The following is a 22363-nucleotide window of genomic DNA, read 5'->3' on the forward strand; positions in this document are numbered from 1 at the left end:
AAATTAACTAGAAAAAGTGCCCTTCTGGGCACAGGTCTCCACCAGGAGGATAGGAGAGTGTGTGATGTTTGGCAAAATGTTTAGGAGTAATTTAAACATGTTTGTTTGGGTTTTTGTGTGTGTGTGACGCAACTTGGTCTGATTTGAAAACTGTCAAGTGGAATTTCTTCCTCAGCCTATAGTGGGAATAGGCATGCACGGCTTGGTAAGCCGTGGATATGCACGGCTTGGGAAGCCGTGGATATGCACGGCTTGGGATGCAGTCACAATGTGGGACAGGGTCCCAATTTGTGGGACGCCTGAGAAGTCTTGGAAATGAGTGACAGTCCCATGCACACACACGCACCCACTGTAGCCTAAATAATTATAGCACTATTAACTCGTCAATGAAACATACTTTATTTGTAGAAAACAAACATTTCAAGACTTCCATAAAAGGCAAAATACAACATAAAACAGGTTTTTGAAATATAAATTAATCATTGGACCCTTGAAAATAAAAATCACCACACATTCTTTGGCTCCAGTTTCCACTCAAGCTCCAAATAACTAAAACATTTTTAAAGACTGCTTGAACAATGTTATTGTACAGAGCATAAAAAATAGAATACATTTTACATTTTGTGTCTTTTCTTTCAAATCTAATGAGTCTTTCCATCCTCAGAAAACAATATAAAACACTGGCGTGTTAATGCAGCATGCAGGAATGCCAGTGTACAGGCACCCATGGATGTTTGCGTGTATATGTTTGTATTAGAACACATTAGTAACAATTGTTTTGTTGTGAGGCAGACCAACATTTAACAATGTTACAAAGATTTAAACTTTGGTGATCACCTATTAATCAACATAATTAAACCTGACATTTTCCAATGAAAACTTTAGTAACAGCAAGAGTGAATTATAACTTTGTAGACATTTTGCTATACTCATATAACAGTCTACCAATGACCAAAAACTCAGGATTTTAAGAAGTATGCCTTTGATTTGTTGAGAATGACAAGTGGAAAGTTCTCAGCAGTTGTTAGCCAAGTAAGTCAATAAGCACAACTTCTGATTTCTCAATAGACATATTTGCATTTCAATCAATAGTTAGCTCTAGGGAAATCATTGGTGAGCTGGTTTGAAGACGCTTGCATGTGATTTTACATTAATTGATTTTCAGCATCAATATCCTTCACTAGCATTGCTAAAAGATAATAACAACCTTTTCCAAAATCGACGACGCCAAATGCTGCTTGGATAGATTGAAAGGAACCCTGCAGGCATATCGTGAATCTATCAAACTGAGCAATCAAATCCCTTTAGCGTTTAGAGTTAGGGTACTTCTTGGTCTCTTTAGCACTGAGAAAAAGTTCATACGGACATTACGGAGTGCAAAAAATAAAGACTTGAGGGAGGGGCGATCAAGAGTTTATGCATGGCATTCCTCCAACAACATTAAGAACAAATTATCAATCAGAGCAATATTAATACTGTCCAGGGGCTAGACCTCCCACCCAACAGTTTCCTTGCTCAGAGCCCACGCACTGGGAATGGAGCAAGGCGAAGGATTAGGCGGGGAAAGCCATTTTGACCCCATAAATGATTTGTCATCTGCAGCAGTGTTCTTTGTTTCACAGGGAAGGTAGGGTTGGACAACAGGAGTGTGTGTGAAGCTACAGGGGAATCCCATAGGACTCGTTCAGGCCACAAGGTCGTCTCCATTCTTGGCCTCGTTCGTGGATCCACTTGTTTGATACTGAAAGCAAAATTACATTTTAAGATCTATCTATCTGTGTTTCCAGCACCCTCTGGTGGAAATATTTGCAGACAGAGTGACGTACATAGACAGACAGACTCATTTATAGTTTGCCACTCACTTTGCAAGAATCCTATTCTAGCCTTTGAGTTTTGTATTAATACCTGTAATGCCAAATCACCAGATTTTACATAAACCTTATGTCTGTAATGACAATCGCTTACACATTAAAAAAAATACTGTGCTGTAAAAGATGCCTGGCTTATGAAAGCTGTACCTAAAGGTATTGTAGTTTTACAAAAAAAATTACCATACGATCCATTCAGACACATTTTAATGGGATTCTCAGTTATTTGTCGAACGTTTTGTGCCCAAGGCACACCAATGTGCAAGTCAAAATCCCAAGGTACAAAGTTAGTATAACTATAAACTCAACACATCACATGATGATGCGTCGACAGTATGTATATTTGCTATGTTCACTATTCAAATTTTGAGGAATTAAAAATGGTCACATATGCCCAAAATAGGAATGGTTAAAATGGTTAAAATATATAAGTTTTAAGGTATAGAATTTGCTTCTGTTTTGGGAAGTGCACACAATGAACTGATGTAGTACATTTCCTAATCTTTTGTATTATTGTATTCAATTATACTTCAATTGTATATTGAAGTAATAATTGCCACGCAATAATTGTGTGGTTGTCACAAAAGTCCTCAGCACTCATGAGCGGGACTCACCCCACTTATTTCCCACCAGCACTGGGCAGGCTGCATGTCGCGTGCTGTAGTCTCCCTCTCCACTGGGAAACAGGTTGTACCAGAAAACTGCAGAACCCTAAAATCAAGTGGCAGAGGTTAGTGAAGCAAATTTCCAGGGGTTCCCAAACTTGACAAAAAAATAGCCATACTATGTTTGTGTGTGTGTGTGTGTGTGTGTGTGTGTGTGTGTGTGTGTGTGTGTGTGTGTGTGTGTGTGTGTGTGTGTGTGTGTGTGTGTGTGTGTGTGGCCCCTACCTTTTTGGGCCATACTGCAGCTCCTACATCTGGGAATACTGTGGCGCCTCCTGCTGCTACGTCACTCATCTAGGACACGGGGACAGAGACGCAAAACGTTAACACAGGAATACCACACGGGGTGCATACTTAGTTTAGACTAGTCATAAGGTTAGGTTTAGGTGTGCTGCTCCGTGGGAGGTTAGGTTTAGGGTGAGGGTTTGAGATAGTCCTAGTTGTAGGACTAATGACTGGTCTAACCAATGACCCATACCACACCAGTGAAGTGACATTAACTGAGGGAATACACAAAGCACTTACATAGATGAGCCATGTTGCTATGCGGTTCCCAGTGCCCAGTTCTTTGAAAGCATCTGGCTCATCTTTCTGTAGAGACAGAGGCAACAACAGGAAAATGTCATACTTTAGGTTTCGTAAGTAATGTTGCCAAGACAATTGCTGTGTGGCAATTCAAAGGTCTTACCCTTCCGAAGTCAAAGTGAGGTTCATATTGACCTCCAACACCGTAATTTGCAACCTGCAGAAGAGGGTAAAAGGAAATGATTCACAACACATTTCACACACCCCAGAGATTGGTCTAAATGGTCCAGGCTGTTGTAATTTGTTTCACTCAAACCGTGCAAAGGGATTTGTAGGAATAAACTAAACAAACCTATAAACACCATAAACAAGATACTGTATATAGGTTCAACAACCAAATCATAGCACATAAACATGATCTTCATACAAACCTGAAGTTCCTCTGCCGTGTCCATCTCCAGTCCTGTCAGGTCCTCAATTCTTTGGTTAATTTTCTCAATCAATGGATCCTCATAGACGGTCAGCCAAGCACTGCAGACATCAGTTGAGAAGTCAGTGTGATGTGACTACATGTCCACAAGATGGCAGTAAAGATTACTTAAGAAATTACTTAAGAGATTATTAGTCAAGGAAATGTCATGCTGAAAATAGTTTAACTGAAAGCTCAGTAGCAAGGAACATTCATACCTTAGGGTCAGGTGACAAAGAGAAAAAAGAGAAGAAGTGAAAACACTTGAAGAGAAAATACTAACAAGATATCCCAAGATTCAGAATCTCCAATCAGTTCAGGGTATAGAGGTTGGCTAAGGAAGTTGAGTTGTTTCTCCATGTGTGCATTTGAGTCTATGAATGCTTCCAAGGATGTTAGCCAGGTCACAAGGATCTTGTTGAGGACTAAAGCAGTAAATGTATTAAATGTGTTTTTGTGAATTGACCTCTCTGCACACTACAGCCTTTCATCAAGTCTAGCTCATCCACTCTGACTCTGCAACACCCCCATACAACAGGCCAGGCAATGGCAATGCATGACAATGAATTCTGCCACATAATCTATTAAAAATCACACTTGTGTGAAGTGAGGGACACCCACTGTTTTCTTATGGTCCACATGACGTCTTAAGTCGTCATTTAGTGCCCTAAACAAACCATAGACTCGGCTGGCAAACAAATTACATCATAAGTGTTCTAAAGTCTAAACAAACCCATAGACTTGGCTTCCATATGAGATGTAATCTTCAAAAACCACATATTGGCGTGCCCTCAAAAAGTGGCAAATCTTTGTTTCTGCAGATGCAGACCACATCATAAGATTCCTAGGCTTATTTTTCTGGGAAAAGTCTACCACTCTACATAAAATAGAGTAGAAGTCATGGCTCAAGAAAAGCTCAGCAATACTGCTGTGGAATCAATTCCGAGCATCTACATCTAACTGCAGGCTACATTCTTGCCTTTTAAGACAGTCTCATCCAATCAGATGACTCCAATTTGTGTTACAAGATTATTAAAGGGACAAAGTATTATGTTAATGACGTTTAGAAGATTTAGAACATTTTCCTGGGGTCTTTATGTGTTTAATATGAGGTTTTAGTGGATAGGGGAGGGCTGTATTATTGAGACAACATGTAGTCCAGGAAGGAAGTGAGACCAGTATCTGTGACATCATGGACATTGCTAAAATGTAAAATATCTAAAGCCACATACATAAAGACCCCAGGAAAGTGTTCTAAATCTTCTAAACGTCATTAACATATTTTCTTTTGCAAAAAGGGTGTCCCTTTAACTTGTGCGTATGTTTGTTTTTAAAAAGAATGAGGGGCTAAATTTGGCAAAATAGTTCACCAATCCTGAAATTCTCACAACAGTCATTGGGTTCCTAGGCACCTGACACACCTAATCAGAGACAGCTGTCTCCTCTGTGTCTCCTGTGTCTTCTGTGTGTCGCAAGCTCACAATTCATTTCCAATGGTAGCACGTGGTTTGATGAGACAAGCTTGCTCCCTGGCTCTGTGACAGTTCAGTCAGAAAAGTTCCTTCCCTTCTGAGTTCACCTCATCTACGTACACAGCATAGCTAACCTATACTATACAACACCCACACAACCAATGACTCTAAACCAGTTACCTCCGAGTAATAAGTGTGTGTGTGTGTGTGTGTGTGCGCGTGTGCGTGCGTGCATGTGTGCGTGTGTGTGTGTCCAAAAGCACACAGATCCGTTCAGGGAAATGGCAGAAGCATAGATTAGAACCAGAGCAGCCACAATGCGCTCATCCATACTGGGAGATGGACAGATTCATTCCAGGGAACAGCACAGAGGAAAGGACCATGAAGACCGTGTTGTTGTGACTCTCACATAACTTGGGCCGGGCTTTTTGAGGTAGGAAAAGAGGCCTTCAACTCATGACCTTGAATTAAAATCCTTGAGTCATTGGGTTTACAATGGAAGAGTGAAAACCTTCAGCTTCACATGGAACCCCCACTACAATGCTTCAGCTTAAACTACGTCCTGGGTGTATCCAGGGTTCCAGAAGGAAGCATTGTGTTGGTTTTCCATGTGCATACTGAAATGTAACCTTTTCCAGTGTTTGGCGGTTACAGGTATGACGGATGAATGAGGATGGGAAGGCCTTGCAGTCAGACACAGTGACATTTGACCCCTTACCTCTTGGAGACTCTGTAAGGGGCTGTGGTGAGTCCTCCAGTTTGAGGATCATGCACTGTGGCACGCCTTAACTATCCCCCGGCGGCACAAGGACACAGATGGTGAGAACAATAACAAAAATGAAGGAAATGAAAGTGAGAGGAGGAGGAGGAGGAGGAGAGAGAGAGAGACAGAGAGGAGAGAGAGAGAAGAAGCAGATCTGGTCACTTGTGTTCAATGTTAATGTCCAGGAGGAAAGTGTTTCTAAAGGCGAGATCGTCGATGAAACCCAAGACTAAAACTTTGGTCAGCCCCAGCTGACCAAAAGAAACTATGTTAATTACTAGCAGCAGAAAGATTAACGCCTCTTCTTCCACCAGCCTTCACCCTTTGTGAACCTTTCCACTGACTTCTGAGCCAAAACTGTAAACAGTTGTGCTGATAAGGTATGAATGTGATCAGAATTACGGCAGAATGAGTGCACATAATCAATCTCCATTAAATGTGTCTTGATTTAAGAATAATCTTGTGGCACCAATTTGAAATTTGCATTCCACTTTTGTGTTTTGTGTTTTTGCTCAGTAGTCTTCGGGACAAAATGACATGAAGGTAGAGATAGATGGAGGGACGGTGGAAGGACTGCGAAGGCATTGGTCCAGGAACAGGTCAGACAGGTGAATGGAGGAAGGAAAAGGAGATGGAGTTATGCCTGTTTTATACAGTACATAGTTGTGCCCCCCGTGTCACGTACCAAAATTAGACTATTGGTAGTGTGTGACACCAGCATGCATTTCCTCTCCTCTCCTCCCTCCTCCCCCCGGCTACCTCCACAGTCAATCCTGGCTTGTGTTTTACCTCTTGCTGATCCGATATGGGGCAGTCTCCAGCACACCAGTTATAGGGTTGGAGATGGTCGCCCTGCGCAGCTGTGGAGCCAGGGACATGATTTATACCCACACACACACATGCACTGATGTGCCAATGTGTGTGTGTGTGTGTGTGTGTGTGTGTGTGTGTGTGTGTGTGTATGTGTGTGTGTGTGTGTGTGTGTGTGTGTGTGTGTGTGTGTGTGTGTGTGTGCGTGTGTGTGTGTGTGCGTGCGCGCATGTGGTACTGGTAGCAATCCAAACCAGCAGGATCATCTCAACCAGCATGGCTTATTTTGAAATATCACAGATTTTTAGTGCACTTCCACCTGTTTATCAATGGAGCATCTAACTAAACTAAACTATATTTCTCTACCACAACATTAGGTCAAACAAATAAAAATGTATATGATCAGGGATTATTTTTAAGTAGACATAATGTCTACATAAGACAGCTGTCTACTTTTCCGCCCTGTGTGGCTGTGTTTCTGTCTGCAGCTAATCTTGCAGGCATGCAATTGGCCGTAACATGGCTTGAGATGGAAATGCCAATTCGTGAAAGTTGCATTAACTAATTTCCACTAGTTATTGAATGTTCTCACCCATTGTCATTATGATATGACAACCTACATGGGAGAAAACATTTAAGTTGTGTCTGGCAGTACTTTTGAGTATGTAAACTATAATTTACAGCATTGTAAAACACTTTACAATGCTAGTCACTTAACTAAAACCAGACAGAAAAAAGAGAAAATGAAAAAAAACTAGAAAATTGTGAACAAAACTGAGAAGAACAAAGAATTTTAACTAAGTTATAACAATAATAACCACGTTAGAAACACTGCAGAAGTGTAATATAATACATAATATTGCATGTGAAATATATGTATATATTTAAAGGTCTGGGAAGGAGATTCCTTACTCTGGGTAGGGCCAGCTGCTTGACCTTCTCTATCTCACTGTGAGACAAAATGTCGTGGTAGCGGACAATGTAGGGACGATCCCACTCATCTTCCTGTTTGACTGGCGACAGCACGTAGCTGGGGTTGCGGTTGCCGTCAAAGTAACGGCAGAACAGCCGGCTCTGTCTGCGGGTGGTCTGTGGGGAATAACAACCAAGAGTTAAAATTTGTTGAAAGTTAACATTTCCGGAGTTTGTAACGTTTTTTTCCTTATCCGGTCATTCATAAGCCTGACTGTTTGGGGGATGTAGCTATTTAGTAGCCGATTACCCTTGGCGTTGTGGCAACTGGATTACGTGCCACGTGGTAGAATCTGTGCGATGTTTATATCAGTTTAGGACCAAACTGACGACAGTACTGAAGACAGCATCTCATGCAGGTGTGCCGTTTATTAAAAGTGCATAGTGCATAGTAAAATCAGGAGTGTTGATTTAACTAATTGACCGTGAATCTGCCTGCAGTCCTCACCATTTTGATTCCCTCTCCTCGACAAAGCATCTCGTACTTCTTCCTTTCTGGAAGGGGTTCCTTGAAGGCCTTCTTTTTAGGCTTCTTCTCACTTATTTCGTTCTTCTGTCGCTGCTCTTTTTCCTTTGGAGTTTCGTCCTTCATCTGCTTCTCCAGTTGGAACTCAAAGTACTTCAGGTTGCCCTGGGCGCGCTGGTGCTCTGGGTCTAGAAAGACAAGCAGTTATTTAGAGTAAGTGAAACAAAAGGTTATGTTTTATTGAGTACAAAAGGCTCCCAATCATGCAAACACTAAGTGATACTATTTTTTTACTTCTTACTTCTGACACTTTTTAGTTTTTATCACATTGAGAAAAACAGCAAACAAACAAAAAGATACAAGATACAAAACAGAGCAAGAGTCGAAAAAAGACAAGCAACGGAAAAAAAGAAAGGAAAAAAGACTGCATTTTCATATATTACAGGTTAAATTAATTGAAATTCTCATACGTTGTCAATGGGTTGGAGGAAGAGATCCCACTTTTTATAGAACTTATCCTAGTTAGTCTGAACATGAATGTTAGTTTTTCAATGTTGTATATTTCTTCAGTAATGCCCATCCAATATTCTTTCGTTGGTGGGTCCTTGGTTGGTACCAGTGTCGTGTGATCGCTTTCTTACTTGTTGCTAAGAGGATCTTGATTAAATATTTGTCATGTATTAGAAACTTCAGGGATTTTTCCTAACAATAAAAAGTAACTAGTCTGAGGTATCTTAAAATATATATATATATATCCTGATATCCGGATATCCTGCCAGTATTTCAGAATTTTAGGACAAGTCCAGAATACATGAGCGTGACCCGCCCCCTTGTGGCCACAGTCTCCAGCATGGCTGTTGTTTTCAATTGCCTTGATTTTCATTAGGTTCTTCCAACAGAATTCCCTCCACATTCTTGAATTGGTAGATGTACAGTGTTTTATACATATTTTCCCATTCCTCTTTTTCCCAATTAGTTTTAATGTACTCTGTGGAGTGGCTGAAACCAAGGCTCACCTCACCCAAAGTACTGTTGTACTTGAAGGTATCTAAAAAAGTCCTGGTTATCTATACACATGCACATATTCTTCAGTTTTTCAAAGCTCTAAAGCCTTCCATGGCAGTACTAAAAGAGGAAAAGCCATATCGCCTGAAAGTTTGATCATACACACCAGGTTTAAAATCTGGATCGTAAGTGGGCCACCTCAACACCCTGATTGTCCTCTCCATTCTGAACTGTTTCACAACGTTTCACAACTGAACCACATATTTAAAGGAGGATTCAGTGATTTGGGTGATTTGGAGGGAAAAAAACCTGTCCATCCCAGTAACAAGATATATATGCACACAATATACAGTGGGGGACATACGCAACAGGCCAACAGCACGTGCACCTAGGCCCACCCCGCTTGATCCTGATTGGAGGAAGGCCCCTCTATCCCGATTGGATGAAGGCTTTGTCAACCACCACCAAAACCAAAACTAGGTTTTTTTTACCCCTGCAGTTAACTGGGGACAGGGAAGAACTCCTTATATGGTCAGCACACTCTATAGTAGGGAGGAACGGGAGGTGCGCTCAGCAGAGCCTGTTTCTACATGCATCTGGAAGATTCAGAGTTCAGCAATAAATCAGGACAGGTACTGATAAAAATAGTTTTAGACTGCATGTGTTACAGAAGAGTTACAGAGAAGTGGAAGGACACATGGAGGCATGTTTAGCATGATGAGAAGTTCCTGAATCATTCATATACACAGCACTAAGGAGGGGAAATGTGCAAAATAATGACTGAAATAAGTGGTTCTATATGGTTCAAATATCAAAATAATCAATATAGTTGCAGTCCTGACTATCATTAGGGCCTGGAATTTGTTATTGAAAGTGCTTCACATGAGGAGATGTTTACATTGTCTGCTTGAATGTAAGGGATTCTCTGTAATACGCTGTAGATCTCTTTCCCCTTCTACTCGCAATAGCCGATCTACAAGTGTACAACACGTCGCAAGGTTATTTATAGATCTGTTATTTTCTGTCATACAAAGGAGTAAAGCATAGGCAGCAGAGGGGAGGAGGGCTTGTGTGTGTAACCTTGTAGAGAGGCACAGATCAACACACAGTGTGCCGCTTGAATGAGCTGGATTCAATTTACAGGCACTTATTCGCAAAAAGGCCATATTATGTAATCCAGCTAATAGCTTTACGGGTCCAATTCTACACTCACATTGAAATTATCACCCAGGATTTTGTGCTTCTCTCAAGTCTTTGGGGGGTGGCGAGAGAGAGAGAGAGCGAGAGACACACACACACACACACACACACACACACACACACACACACACACACACAGACACTCACCAAGTATGAGGAGTCTCTTGGTGTGTTCTAAGGCCCGATCTATGTCCCCCTGCTGGTAGATGGAGTAGCTGAGGTAGTCCAACACTGTGACCTTGTCTATGGTGGACTCCTCCCCTTGGTCCAGTTGCCTCAGGGCCTGAATCATCCACAGCTCTGTGTGGTAGTAATCCACCTCCGAGTATGCAATCTTTCCCAGCTCATAGCAGTCCTCCACGGTCATGGGGCTTTTGTATGTCACTCCTAGAAACATTATACAGGAGGGGTATGGCAATACATATATTGTACAAAGAGCACTGCAGGAAAGTTTTATTTTAGGTGGCAATATCAAATAAACTGGAACTAGAACAAGCAATTATCAGCTGTCTTTATGTCTCTACTGACTCCCCTACGGCTGCCCGTAGCTTGTGTAGCAATCTTCATTTATCAAGCTGGCTTTTTACAAATCCTGTAAAATTGTGTTTTTATTTATAAAACCTGAAGGTTGTAAATGTGTTTGGAAACAAGTTGGCTCCTCACCAGGCAGGTCTCCAATGGCGATTGTGTTCGTCTCCAATCTGTAAGTATCCTGCAGACGGAGCAAAGCCTTAGCAGCCCCCGTCTGGTCATCATCTGTGGGGAAGTGCTGTCTCTGAACGGTCAGATTGGAAATAAAACCTGAAAGTGAAAGGGAGATGAGAACAATTTAGGAAGTGACAGAAAAACATTTAGTCTTAATTTAAACATCACAATTTTTTCCTCGACAAAAGGTTAGCTTGATAACAATTAAAATGGTAGTGTATTAAAGAATGGTGATTTTGTTTTATTACAATGTGTCTTTTCATGGTCAAACGACACTTGACCATGGTCATGAGACATAGTATAAATTAATAATTCTGAGCATTTAAGCATCATTCGACCTTAATGACAAGTAGACAATAAATGTATCCTGACATGAGGATTACATATTCTCAAACCTTCACCTCTGAGACAACTATAAAAAATAAAATATATATAGATTTTCCCTTACGTGTGAGTATGAGCACTAGTAAGATTGTACTCGAGTGTCTGTCAATGGGATGTGTTCCACAATCCCAACATCATTCCATTTCAGAAGAGCATTTCATGATAGGGGCCACAGGCCCAAAAGCTCAAGGAATAGAGTTTAACCTGTGATGTTATGCCGTACTTTTTATTTGTGTTTTTTCTATCTATTCATTTGGTCATTAACGTCAACAGAATGAGAGGTCTGCTCTGCCGGAAACATCGCGAAAAAGAAGTTATGTCATTTTTTGTATAACACACCAGAGACAACCTACAGTATATAAGGCAACATCTTCCAAATTTCATTATGCCTTAAGTAGCATGTGACATGTCAAACTAGGGGGGTTTCATGATTCTGAATCCATTTCAATCATTAGTTTTGCACGAAAAACACTCCTTGGCTACAGTGACCTAAAATCATTGTCCATGGATGTCATGTTTATACCTGCCACAGAAGACAGTGCTGCATTGTTTTACACAAAAGGGATTTTTTTTTAGTAGCTCAGGACACAAAGTCCAGAAATTCTAGCTTGATCAAACCAAGTGATGAGACAACCATGGGAAAATCACTAGGGCACACTCCATCTTAAGGTGAAAACAAGTATGATTGGTTCTTCAATCAAATATTGGTTATATTTCACTTTTTGCACAGTTCACACTCGGATACTGTACTGCAAGTAACATTGAGCTACATTCTAACACAATAAAAAAAGAAAGCAATATAATACAAATGCTGCACTGTTCTCCTCCTCATCCAAGACCACCACCTCCTGTAGGTCTACCCCTACCACCTCCTCCTCCAAGTCAACCACCTCCTCACTGTCACCACCATCATGACTGGGGTCGACCAGTACTCTGTCTTTGTCTTTTTGAGATGCTAATAATAATAATGATAAAATGTATTTATTATAAACCAGAGTACTTAAATCTCTCTCACACACACACACACACACACACACACACACACACACACACACACACACACACACACACACACACACACACACACACACACACACCTTCTACTTGGACTTGGTTTTGTTATTAGGAATACATACAGCTAATTTATTCACATATCAAATGTGAAGAAACTGAATACACATCCCTGATCCATTATGTGTAATGTGATCTACTGTAATAACAAAGTAAAGTCATAGCGAAACGAAACACAGACAAATCAAGGGCGTGTGAGCGCATTTTAGGTAACTTTAGGTCCTACAGTGACCTAAAATCGTTGTCCATGGATGTCATGTTTATACCTGCCACAGAAGACAGTGCTGCATTGTTTTACACAAAAGGGATTTTTTTAGTAGCTCAGGAAACAAATTCCAGAAATTCTAGCTTGGTCAAACCAAGTGATGAGACAACCATGGGAAAATCACTAGGGCACACTCCATCTTAAAGGACAACTTTAGTTTTTTTCAACCAAGGTTCATGTTTTAGGTTGTTGTTAGAGAAAGTAAAAGATAATTTGCTGCTTTCTTTCGTTTTAGAGATTTTAGCTATATTTGACAGGGGGGTGGGGGCATTCGAACATGGGGCTAAATATGTATTTCTTTACACAATTTTATAGCGATTTATTTTTGTATTATTTACTATAGTCCTACTAGAACCCAGGAAATTACATCTGACCACAAAAGATCACAGGATCTACTGAATGTGAAGGGGTACTAGGGGCTGCCATACTGTGTTGTATGGCTCAACATGTCAGTTTGTCACCCCCTTCACATTCAGTAGATCCTGTGATCTTTTGTGGTATGTAATTTATTGGGATCTAGTAAAGGACTATAGTAAATAATACAAAAATAAATGCCCACCCCCCTGTCAAATATAGCTAAAATCGCTAAAACGAAAGAAAGCAGCAAATGAAAAAAAAGAACACTCATCTTTTACTTTCTCTAATAACAACCTAAAACATGAACCTTGGTTGAAACTAGTGTCAACTACCATTGTCAACTACCAGTGTCGCAAGTTTCCCAGGTGAATATTGCAGCTGGTAAAAAACTAAAGTTGTCCTTTAAGGTGAAACCAAGTGATTGGTACTGTACTGCAAGTAGCATTATGCTACATTCTAACACAATAACAAAAAGAAAGCAATATACCCGGTAATACAAATGCTGCACTGTTCTCCTCCTCCTCCAAGTCAACCACCTCCTCACTGTCACCACCATCATGACTGGGGTCGACCAGTACAAGTCTGTCTTTTTGAGCTGCTGCTGCTACTACTACTACTGCTACTACTACTACTACTACTACTACTACCACTACTACTAATAATAATAATAATAATAATAATAATAATAATAATACTAATAATAATAATAATGATGATAAAATGTATTTATTATAAACCAGAGTAAATCACACACACACACACACACACACACACACACACACACACACACACTGACCTGTGCTGACCTCATCACAAATGTGATGACGGCTATGGATGTTTTTTAGTGCAAAACTAATGCTTGGAATGGATTCGGAATCATGAACACTCCCTAGTTTGACATGTCACATGCTACTTAAAGCATAATTTAATTTGGAAAATGTTGCCTTATGTTGTCTATGGTGTGGTATACAAACATAGCCGTAACATTTTTTCGTGATGTTTCCGGCAGAGCAGGCCTCTTATTCTGTGGACCTTAATGACCAAACGAATAGAAAAAACATAAATAAAAAGTACGGAATGACATCACAGGTCCAAAATAGGACACCAGGTTGACAGTGGTGGGGCGGCGGTGGCTCAGCGGTAGAGTGCCTGGATGGTAACCGTAAGGTTGCCAGTTCGAACCCGGGCTCCCCCAGAGTTACTGTCGAAGTGTCCTTGAGCAAGACACTGAACCCCTAATTGCTCCCGATGTGCTAGTTGGTGCCTTGCATGGTTTCCGCTGCCATCGGTGTATGAATGTGTGTGTGAATGGGTGAATGTAATGCACAATCTCTGTAAAGCGCCTTGGATAAAGGCGCTATATAAATGCACCATTTACCATTTTACCATTTACAGTGGTTGAACAAAAGGGGGTTCCTAATTATCAAATCCAGGTGTGCCCCTGGCCTGTCACACATCTTTACCATCTGTGGTGTCTTTGAGTACCAGGCTCTCCAGGTCACCCCACTCTGTATTCAGCCTCTTCATCAGCTTGAAGGCGTTGACCGGGTGCCCCAGGAAGCCCTCTGGGTCCTGTGTGGCAGTGGCTGATAGTGAATCCAGCTTGTCAGCCCACCTGACAGGGGAACAGGGGAAACACAGTTAGTGCCCGTGCTTACATTTGCTTAAAAGAATCCTGAAGCAATTTAGCTCCTTTATCTGTGCATTTGTAACGTGTGTGTGTGTGTGTGTGTGTGTGTGTGTGTGTGTGTGTGTGTGTGTGTGTGTGTGTGTGTTTATGAGTGCATGCGTGCATGAACTGACTGTTTAATCTGCTCCAGTTTGCTCTCTTCTGCTCTGATGTAGTCCTTCAGTGAGGTGACCAGGTCCTTTTCAGTGTATAGCAGATCAGTCATCTGACCTGAGGGAAAAATATCACAACCACAACATATTATTCTGTGTTGCTGTTATCCTTCCTATGGAACTGCATTGCTTCCAAAACCTTTTACATTTTACATCTGATTGGATGAGAAAAAATAAAGGGTAGCTCCGCACACTCAGATCTGCGCACAATCAATGTATTTATTTAGCAAGCTTTCATCTGATTGGATGGAAACCGAACTCTGGCACAGGTCACAAGCTGGACATTTTGTACGGCGTGGGTCAGCAGGAGTCTAGCTGTCTACTTTCTGGGGCACTGATAGCAATATTATTATAATTATTATAATTTCTGATACTGTTGTTTTTGGTTCAAACCTACCATCTGACCTTGTTGTTCTCGCCAGGCAGAATGTAAAACAGGCTGATTGAAAAGTATGTGTCAGGGTGCTGACAGAGAAAAGTGGCATGTCTTTTTCATTGACTACTGGTTTACAGAGTGAAAAGGAACATTACACTGTTTTCTAAAATCTTAAGAACAAACTTTTAATTAATTGATTCATTTGGGCTTATTACATTTATTATTTGTTCCACTGGTTGATTGGGTATTATTTAAAACCCATTTAGGCCTGAGGCCGATTCTAAAAACGCCTCTAAATCCTGACCTAAGGTTTCGGAAAAACTTCAAATATTTATATAGCAGCATCAACATTTTTACATTTTTTAATACTGTACATACTGTACAGAACCCAAAAATGGGTTCCCGGCCTGAGGGGGTAAAACACCAAAAGGGGTTCCCGCCCAGAATGGGTTAAAGGTTTCTAGTTGAATGTATCCATCATCCAAGCAGTACACAGTTGCACACTGACAGTAGGCCTCAGTTCTTTTTTATTCATTCAAACTCTGACTGGCTGAAACCTTGCCCAAAAAGTTATTTGTGATAACTTTTGTCAGAAATGACTGTCACAGGCTGACCACACAAGTCTGAGATCCAGCATGGAACCACACCGTTTCCATGTTGATCCACATGATTAGATTTTCTATTTTTTGTGTGTGTGTGAAGACAAGATATGGCAATAAATAAATAGATCAAACTAGATAATTCATTTAGATACGGTTTTGTATTTCCATCTGTCTTAGCTTTGAGGTAGAAAGTGGCTAAAATTCAAAACAGAGATGACGACAGACACACAAGTCACATATTTCACAGGTCTTCATGCAGTCTTACCGATGGAAGTGTAGAAGTCGGCCGAGAGAGACTGCTGGAAGCAGCTCAGCAACATAAAGCACCACAAACACTGCAGCTCCATCCTGAACCTGCTAGGAGGGTTACAGAGAGAGAGAGAGAGAGAGAGAGAGAGAGAGAGGTCAAAATAATCAAGGCCTTGGGTGCACCTTGCGATACTGTTGATAAAATCATTGCAATGTCCAGGTACAATGTAAATCCCTCTCTACGCCAGTGGTTCTCAAACTCATGGCAAGGACCCCCACATTAGACTGTGGAGCAGAGCAGTGTTGATTTTGTCGACTAAAACTAAGACGAAAAATGTTTGGCGACTACCTTCTTTCATTGACGAAAACTTAATGGAAACTAAATGAAAACTAAGCTATGATGACTAAAATAAAGACTAAATATACTGACAATTTAGTCAACAAATACAAACTAGACTAAAATGTTATGAAGGGACTAGTGGACAAGAGATCCAGTAATTTTACACTTGGTTGCATGTTGAAAATAGCAGATCTACAAGCTCACACCGCGTCTCGCTGCAACGCGTTGTGAGCTTGTAGATCGGCTATTTTTGGCTAAGTGTAAAAACAGTCATTACGACAGCATCAAGGCCCGCCAAAATACATTTTAGTCGAATAAATCAACTGTAGATTTAGTCGACTAAAATCTTATATTACAACTAGACTAACACTAAAACATTCCAGGTGACTAAAATGTGACTGAAACTAAATGAAAACTATTGAAGAGACTATGACTAAAACTAAAATCAATGTTTGCTGCCAAAAACAACACTGCTGTGGAGTGGACCCTCATCTGAAGATATGTTGTGCCAGAGATCACCATGCAGAAGATCTGTGTAATAAAATGGCCAAAGTATAAAACGTGGTTGAAATTATTGTGATGTGATGCCCTGACCAAACTTTGAGAACCACTTCTCTAACTCTACACTATCACAAAAATATAATATACAGAAATTTGGAAAAATAAATTGTGGCCTTCAGTTCCCACCCACTACACTAGGCCAAATACAACTCATTGGTGGTGACCACTGTGTCTCGAGGACAGGCACAGCCAAGCCTGTCACTGGGCTTCTGTAGCATTCTGCAGCATTATTTATGCTAACAAACAAACAAACAGACAGACAGACAGACAGACAGACAGACAGACAGACAGACAGACAGACAGACAGACAGACAGACAGACAGAGGCACAGAGAGAGAGATAAGAAGAGATATAAGAAGCAATAAAGCCAATAAAGTATATTTGAATTGAATTGAATTGAATTGAGAGAGAGATAGATAGACAGACAGAAAGAGGTGCATGTGTGTGTGCTTGTGTCTACAACCCCCTCCCATTCACTTAGATCAGCTAACACAGGAATGCTGACCGAGCCTCCCCTAAAATACACTGGACAAAGCTCAACAAGTCCTAGACTCTTAGGACCTAAAAGAAAATCCCCATTGCAGTTAGAACTGCAGACTCAGTCTCAATTCTCCATTGTAATCTGAATAATGGTACTCACCTCTCCATCTCCATCTCCATCTCGCCCTAGCACTTTACTCTCCCTATACCCCTTTTTGCCATCTTCTCATTCGATTGATGCTAGCGACAAGATATGCCTACAATGTCTAAAGTGTGTATTTGTGTGCGTGTGTGTTGATGGCTAAGTGCACACATTAGCATAGGTATATACCGGTATGCACAGTGGGCACTAGTAGGTATAGCCTAACTTGTGTCGAGAAACACAGCTGTATTTATTACAAAGCCGGTTTGAGAGAAGGGGGAGGTTTGGGGTTGATGAAGGGCAGGAAATGGCAGGGTTAACATGTATGGGCGGGGGAGGCTTCATTCACAACTAGAAATTATCTCTGGGCCGAAAACGAGTTTATTATTAGTCAGGAGGCTTGGAAGGATAATGTATTATATTCAGTAGAATGCAGTTTGATAATACACGTATAGGCTTTAGCCTGTAGGGCAGGCTGCATTTTCCCAAGAGCTGAATAAATAAATTTACCTTTTCTATTAGTTATTTGAGGTGAGCACATAATTCAAAACGCACCGCGAACAGTGGAATGGATATGCCTACTGTATAAATAATTGCGTGCCTCAAGGTTTGATGAAAAAACAAAAAACCATATGGCATTTATATTCAGGTCACAGCGAGTGGACACGTGGTGAGCACTTTCAGAACAATAAACTCTCTACATTTTAATTAAATTCAGTCAATTCAATCTGAATTCTATTTAAAATGACAAAACTAAGTAACTAACTACTTATTACATTACTGTGCAGGATGTGACACATTTGCATTAGTTTGTTCCTATGCAAGAACATTGTCATAGCCACATAGACGATGTCGTTATATTATTGAGTTATAACATGTGATTACCAACAGCTACTGTCCCCCCATCATGTTTTGAAAAGGGTTATACATGGACTGTATGTGTAAGAACTAAGAATTACCATTGAGGTGGCTGTTGTAACAGTCAGTAACTTAATTGGAAGCGAGTGAGCAAGTGTATGCAGTGTGGGTATGCATTCATGTATCAGTCTGCCTGGCAGCATTCATTCATTCATGCATGTATGTGCATGCTTGTGTAGCCGACCTTCTTTAAAGGACACATTTTTCCCAAGATTTGCCTCCCCTGACCTGAAAAAAACACAACATGCAGGCTACGGTAGGCTTAGACCTGTCGTCCTGTCATAATAATTGTGATAATTGAACCTCGTAGACATAGGAGGGGGGATTCAGTTCAGTCGCCTTTTTACCCTTTGGCCTGAGATGAACTGCGGAACTAATGTAGTGCTTCCCAGCTGTCATCTGACAGCACAGAAAAGACATCACTGGGCTAAGTTTGATCACTAACTATACTAGACTATGTCTATTCTATGTATAACTTGTACTCTGTCATCAAACACATGGAAATAATCCCAATGTATGAATGAATGGACCATTGTATAAAATGCAATCCATTATTATTATTATAGGGTACCTATAATGAGTTACAATATAGGCTATAATACAGCAAAGTTTGGGGGACAGCCACGTTTTACATCTTACTTTTAATTACTTACTTACTTTGCCAGCTGCATTGCTGAAGGAAGGAAAGCTTAATTGTGCAGAATCTGAGTTAAGCAAAGTACAAAATTGTAGGCAGTCAGGAGCTTAAGATTTTCATGAAAAACTGTTTTTAAGGATAGATTGCTGCTATTTCTCTAAACACATTTCTCCACAAAATACAACCTATTCTCGCCATAAATGTCAACTAAATTGTGACACGTGCAAATTCAAACCAAATCAATGGCCACTTTAGGCCTTTACTTTCTCCAGAAGGCTTCTTGCTGAACCAATAAAGAGAGATGCTCCTCAACTCTGATGTGTCTCACACTGTTGGAAACTTGTCAAAATAAAATAAAACTTAAAGAAAATAATGTTTGTGGGAGTGAAAGTTCTAGAATAGAGAGTTCTAGAGAGGATGTGGCTGGATAGAACTTGCCACGTCTTCGCCCCTCCCTTGCAGGGAAAACTATTCTACGCATGAAGACCAACCAATACATCCATCCATGATGGATACTGTCGACCCCCGGTTAACCCACTGATGAATCCGATGTGATCAGTATAACTAACCCTAACCCGAACAGATGGGTAAACATCAGGAAAGGGAGTCGTTTGACTTTACAACTAGTTTGTAAAAGTCGTAATAGCACTAATAACTCGATTTGTTTTCTTACCGTAATTGCTTTAACTTAAGACCTATCCCTAGAACAACAACTCAAACTACGACTACTGCAACATCATTTTTTGTTATTTAATATAAGTAAAGGCCTACAACCTTGTTTATTATGAGACGAAAATGTAAAAAAAAAAGTTAACATTCCACATAACAAAAGAAGCATAGCATAACAGTCAAAGCACGGCTAACGGCTTCAAAACAAACCTCTTTTAACTGGATGCAGTACAGCGAGACTTGGCACAGAGTTGGATTAGGACGTTAGATAACACTCGGACGGTCGGACCTGTGGATAAGTTGACTCAAACAGCCCGTTAACCGGTGAAAGTCACCCACCACCAGTGTGCTATTAATCCATTCCTGAATGAATACGTTGTGAGAATCGACATTTACCGAAACGAGAGCATGTTGACTGATGTCTGATGGCCCGCGGATATTCCACTCCAGTGATCAGGGTTTGTAGGCAGTGCAGTGATTATGATGAAATGGTGAAGTTGCAGACTCTCTGAAACCTGTCCGGTGTGTGCGATGATGATCCCTCTGAGTCTGAATAGATGGATGTATCGATACCGACTACTAGATAAAAGTTAACTGTTCGCCATCTGGCGGTTTGGGCTGGCTTTTATACACAAGTCAAAAATGCTACGTGCGGAATCTCACACACTCGTCTGGCGACTGGCGGAGAAGGAGGAGTTGAAGCCGAGTAGATAGTTTCGGGACTTGCGCTCGTCCATGGGGGAGGTGTTGGGAGCCCCGGAGCGACCATGCATGCTTATTTTGATTAGTTAGCCTACTTAACCCACGCATAGCGCCGTCGCCGCCGTGTATTGCAAGTACAAACATGCTATGTTCTTCTCTGCTGCTATTGCGGTCTCAGTCTGAGACGCAAGGTTTGTAGATTTGTAGAACTGCGAACTTGTGTGTGGTTGATTGATTGATTGATTGATTGATTGATTGATTGATTGATTGATTGATTGATTTTCGATTTGTTAACAGTTTGCAGAATTACAGTACATTTCAAGTACAACTCTCAATACAAAAAACTGTTAACTGTGAGTGGACGACACCATAAAGCATTACACTTGTTTACAATAGGCTCCACCATTTTCAATTCATCAAAACATTAAGAGATGTACGAATATACACAACTAGTCAAAACAGGAAATCATCATAGAGGAGGTAAAAAGGGAAAAGAAACATATAGCCTACAGTGAGGGAGGAAAGAGGTGGGTGGGGGATTCAGATTTTACGGGGCCAGTTTCAAATTGCGCGTTGAGAGCAGTTTTGAAGGAGTCAAGGGATTTGCATGTCTTAATGACTGTTGGTAGGAAGGACTAAAGACATAGAGTTGGGTGGTGTTCAGCGGGGGTAGAGCCAGGACGCTGGATCTGCCGTTGAGCCCCTCCGAGGTGTCATGGGCTTAAATCAACGAAACACCAGTGAAGGGGGGTGCCCATTTGATAACCTGCTGGAGCCACCCAACTCCTGTCTATTTGAGGTATGCGGTCAAGCCTAGTCTTGGCTCAGGGAGGAGGACGCCCCTGCCATGCAGAGTCCCGTCGGTGCCTTGAGGGAAGGAGAGACGGAGAGAGCGATGCCACTGGCCCACAGATGGCGCAGGAGAGAGTACCTGCAAAGGTGGGCCTGTTGCGATACCCTTATCGTATTTTGCATATTGGTAGGTAGCTGAATGAATTTAGACCCTTGTTTGTGCCGAATCTGGGTTGCACATGGTTTGTTGAACTCCCTCTTGTGTTGTGGGTGTGGACTTCATTGACTTTATTAAGGAATTATTTAGACAGGTACAATGGTATCTTGGTGGTGTAGCGAATCTTGTGGTCCAGACCCATTGCAAGATGCTGTACTCTGTCGTCAACCCTAAGCCATTCCAGCCTGTCAAAGTAGTTGCCAGGGTTGTTAAAAATGTGCCCAATCCACACATCAGCTCCTGAGTCCTGACCCCCCTCTTGGTCCTGACCAGACCAGTGACCACCTCCCCCACGCATAGGGATCCATTACATACATACTTTACTTGGTGAAGCCTCTCCACTCCAGCTCTTCACCTGGGTGGGGGAGGTGCTGAGGGAGGGAGTAAACAACACTATTAAACTAAAAAGCCCAGATATGTATAGCCCTAGGGCAGGCCTAGGGTTTCTCACTCAGCCAGGTCCCACAGTGTCAAAGTAGACCACATTACGCAGCCCAATGGGTACCAATTTATGAATACAAGAACACTCACCCCGGGTCAAATCCGGTGACCTCGGAATGGTCGACCACAATGCCACCAGATATTCCTAAATGTAACCTCAGTAAAACTATGGCTAAACCTAACTGTTGGGTATTTTCTTATTGATGATTTCATATTCTATGTTCACATCTTATTTCTATGTTAAAAAAGACCTTGTAACTATTTATTGTAAACTGGGGTCCAGGATTGCCCTGTCCCCCAGTGATGTCATATCAATATTTGCATGATGTGTATTAATTCCATTATCAGCTGTCGCCCACTCCAGATTGACCATTGTACCAAAGGGAAATAAAGATTAA

General features: G+C 41.2%; 1 protein-coding gene across 2 annotated transcripts; it reads right to left on the minus strand.

Annotated features, from left to right (window-relative positions):
• Positions 1-375: 375 nt before the first annotated feature.
• On the minus strand, positions 376-20481 carry p4ha1b (prolyl 4-hydroxylase, alpha polypeptide I b). Of its 2 annotated transcripts, XM_083775185.1 has the most exons (16): positions 20210-20481; positions 16083-16174; positions 14801-14897; positions 14461-14612; positions 10879-11016; positions 10363-10602; positions 7993-8198; positions 7485-7661; positions 6552-6622; positions 5718-5783; positions 3490-3589; positions 3222-3275; positions 3059-3124; positions 2759-2827; positions 2483-2579; positions 376-1741 (listed from the first exon to the last, which is right to left on the minus strand). In XM_083775185.1, the coding sequence occupies exons 1-16, from the start codon at positions 20221-20223 to the stop codon at positions 1659-1661; spliced, it is 1722 nt and encodes a 573-aa protein (XP_083631311.1). In that variant the 5' UTR covers positions 20224-20481; the 3' UTR covers positions 376-1658. The 2 variants fall into 2 exon arrangements, with proteins under 2 accessions (XP_083631311.1, XP_083631310.1); XM_083775184.1 differs by lacking the exon at positions 5718-5783.
• Positions 20482-22363: the final 1882 nt, after the last annotated feature.

The sequence above is a fragment of the Protomyctophum parallelum genome (genome assembly GCF_964188405.1).
Source record: "Protomyctophum parallelum genome assembly, chromosome: 10".
NCBI lineage: Eukaryota > Metazoa > Chordata > Actinopteri > Myctophiformes > Myctophidae > Protomyctophum > Protomyctophum parallelum.

Coding starts and splice junctions, on each gene's coding strand:
- p4ha1b (XM_083775185.1), bottom strand. Junction 14,613..14,800: donor AAACTGGAGCAGATTAAACA/GTCAGTTCATGC, acceptor TTCCCCTGTCAG/GTGGGCTGACAAGCTGGATT. Junction 6,623..7,484: donor AGCAGCTGGCCCTACCCAGA/GTAAGGAATCTC, acceptor CTGGCTCCACAG/CTGCGCAGGGCGACCATCTC.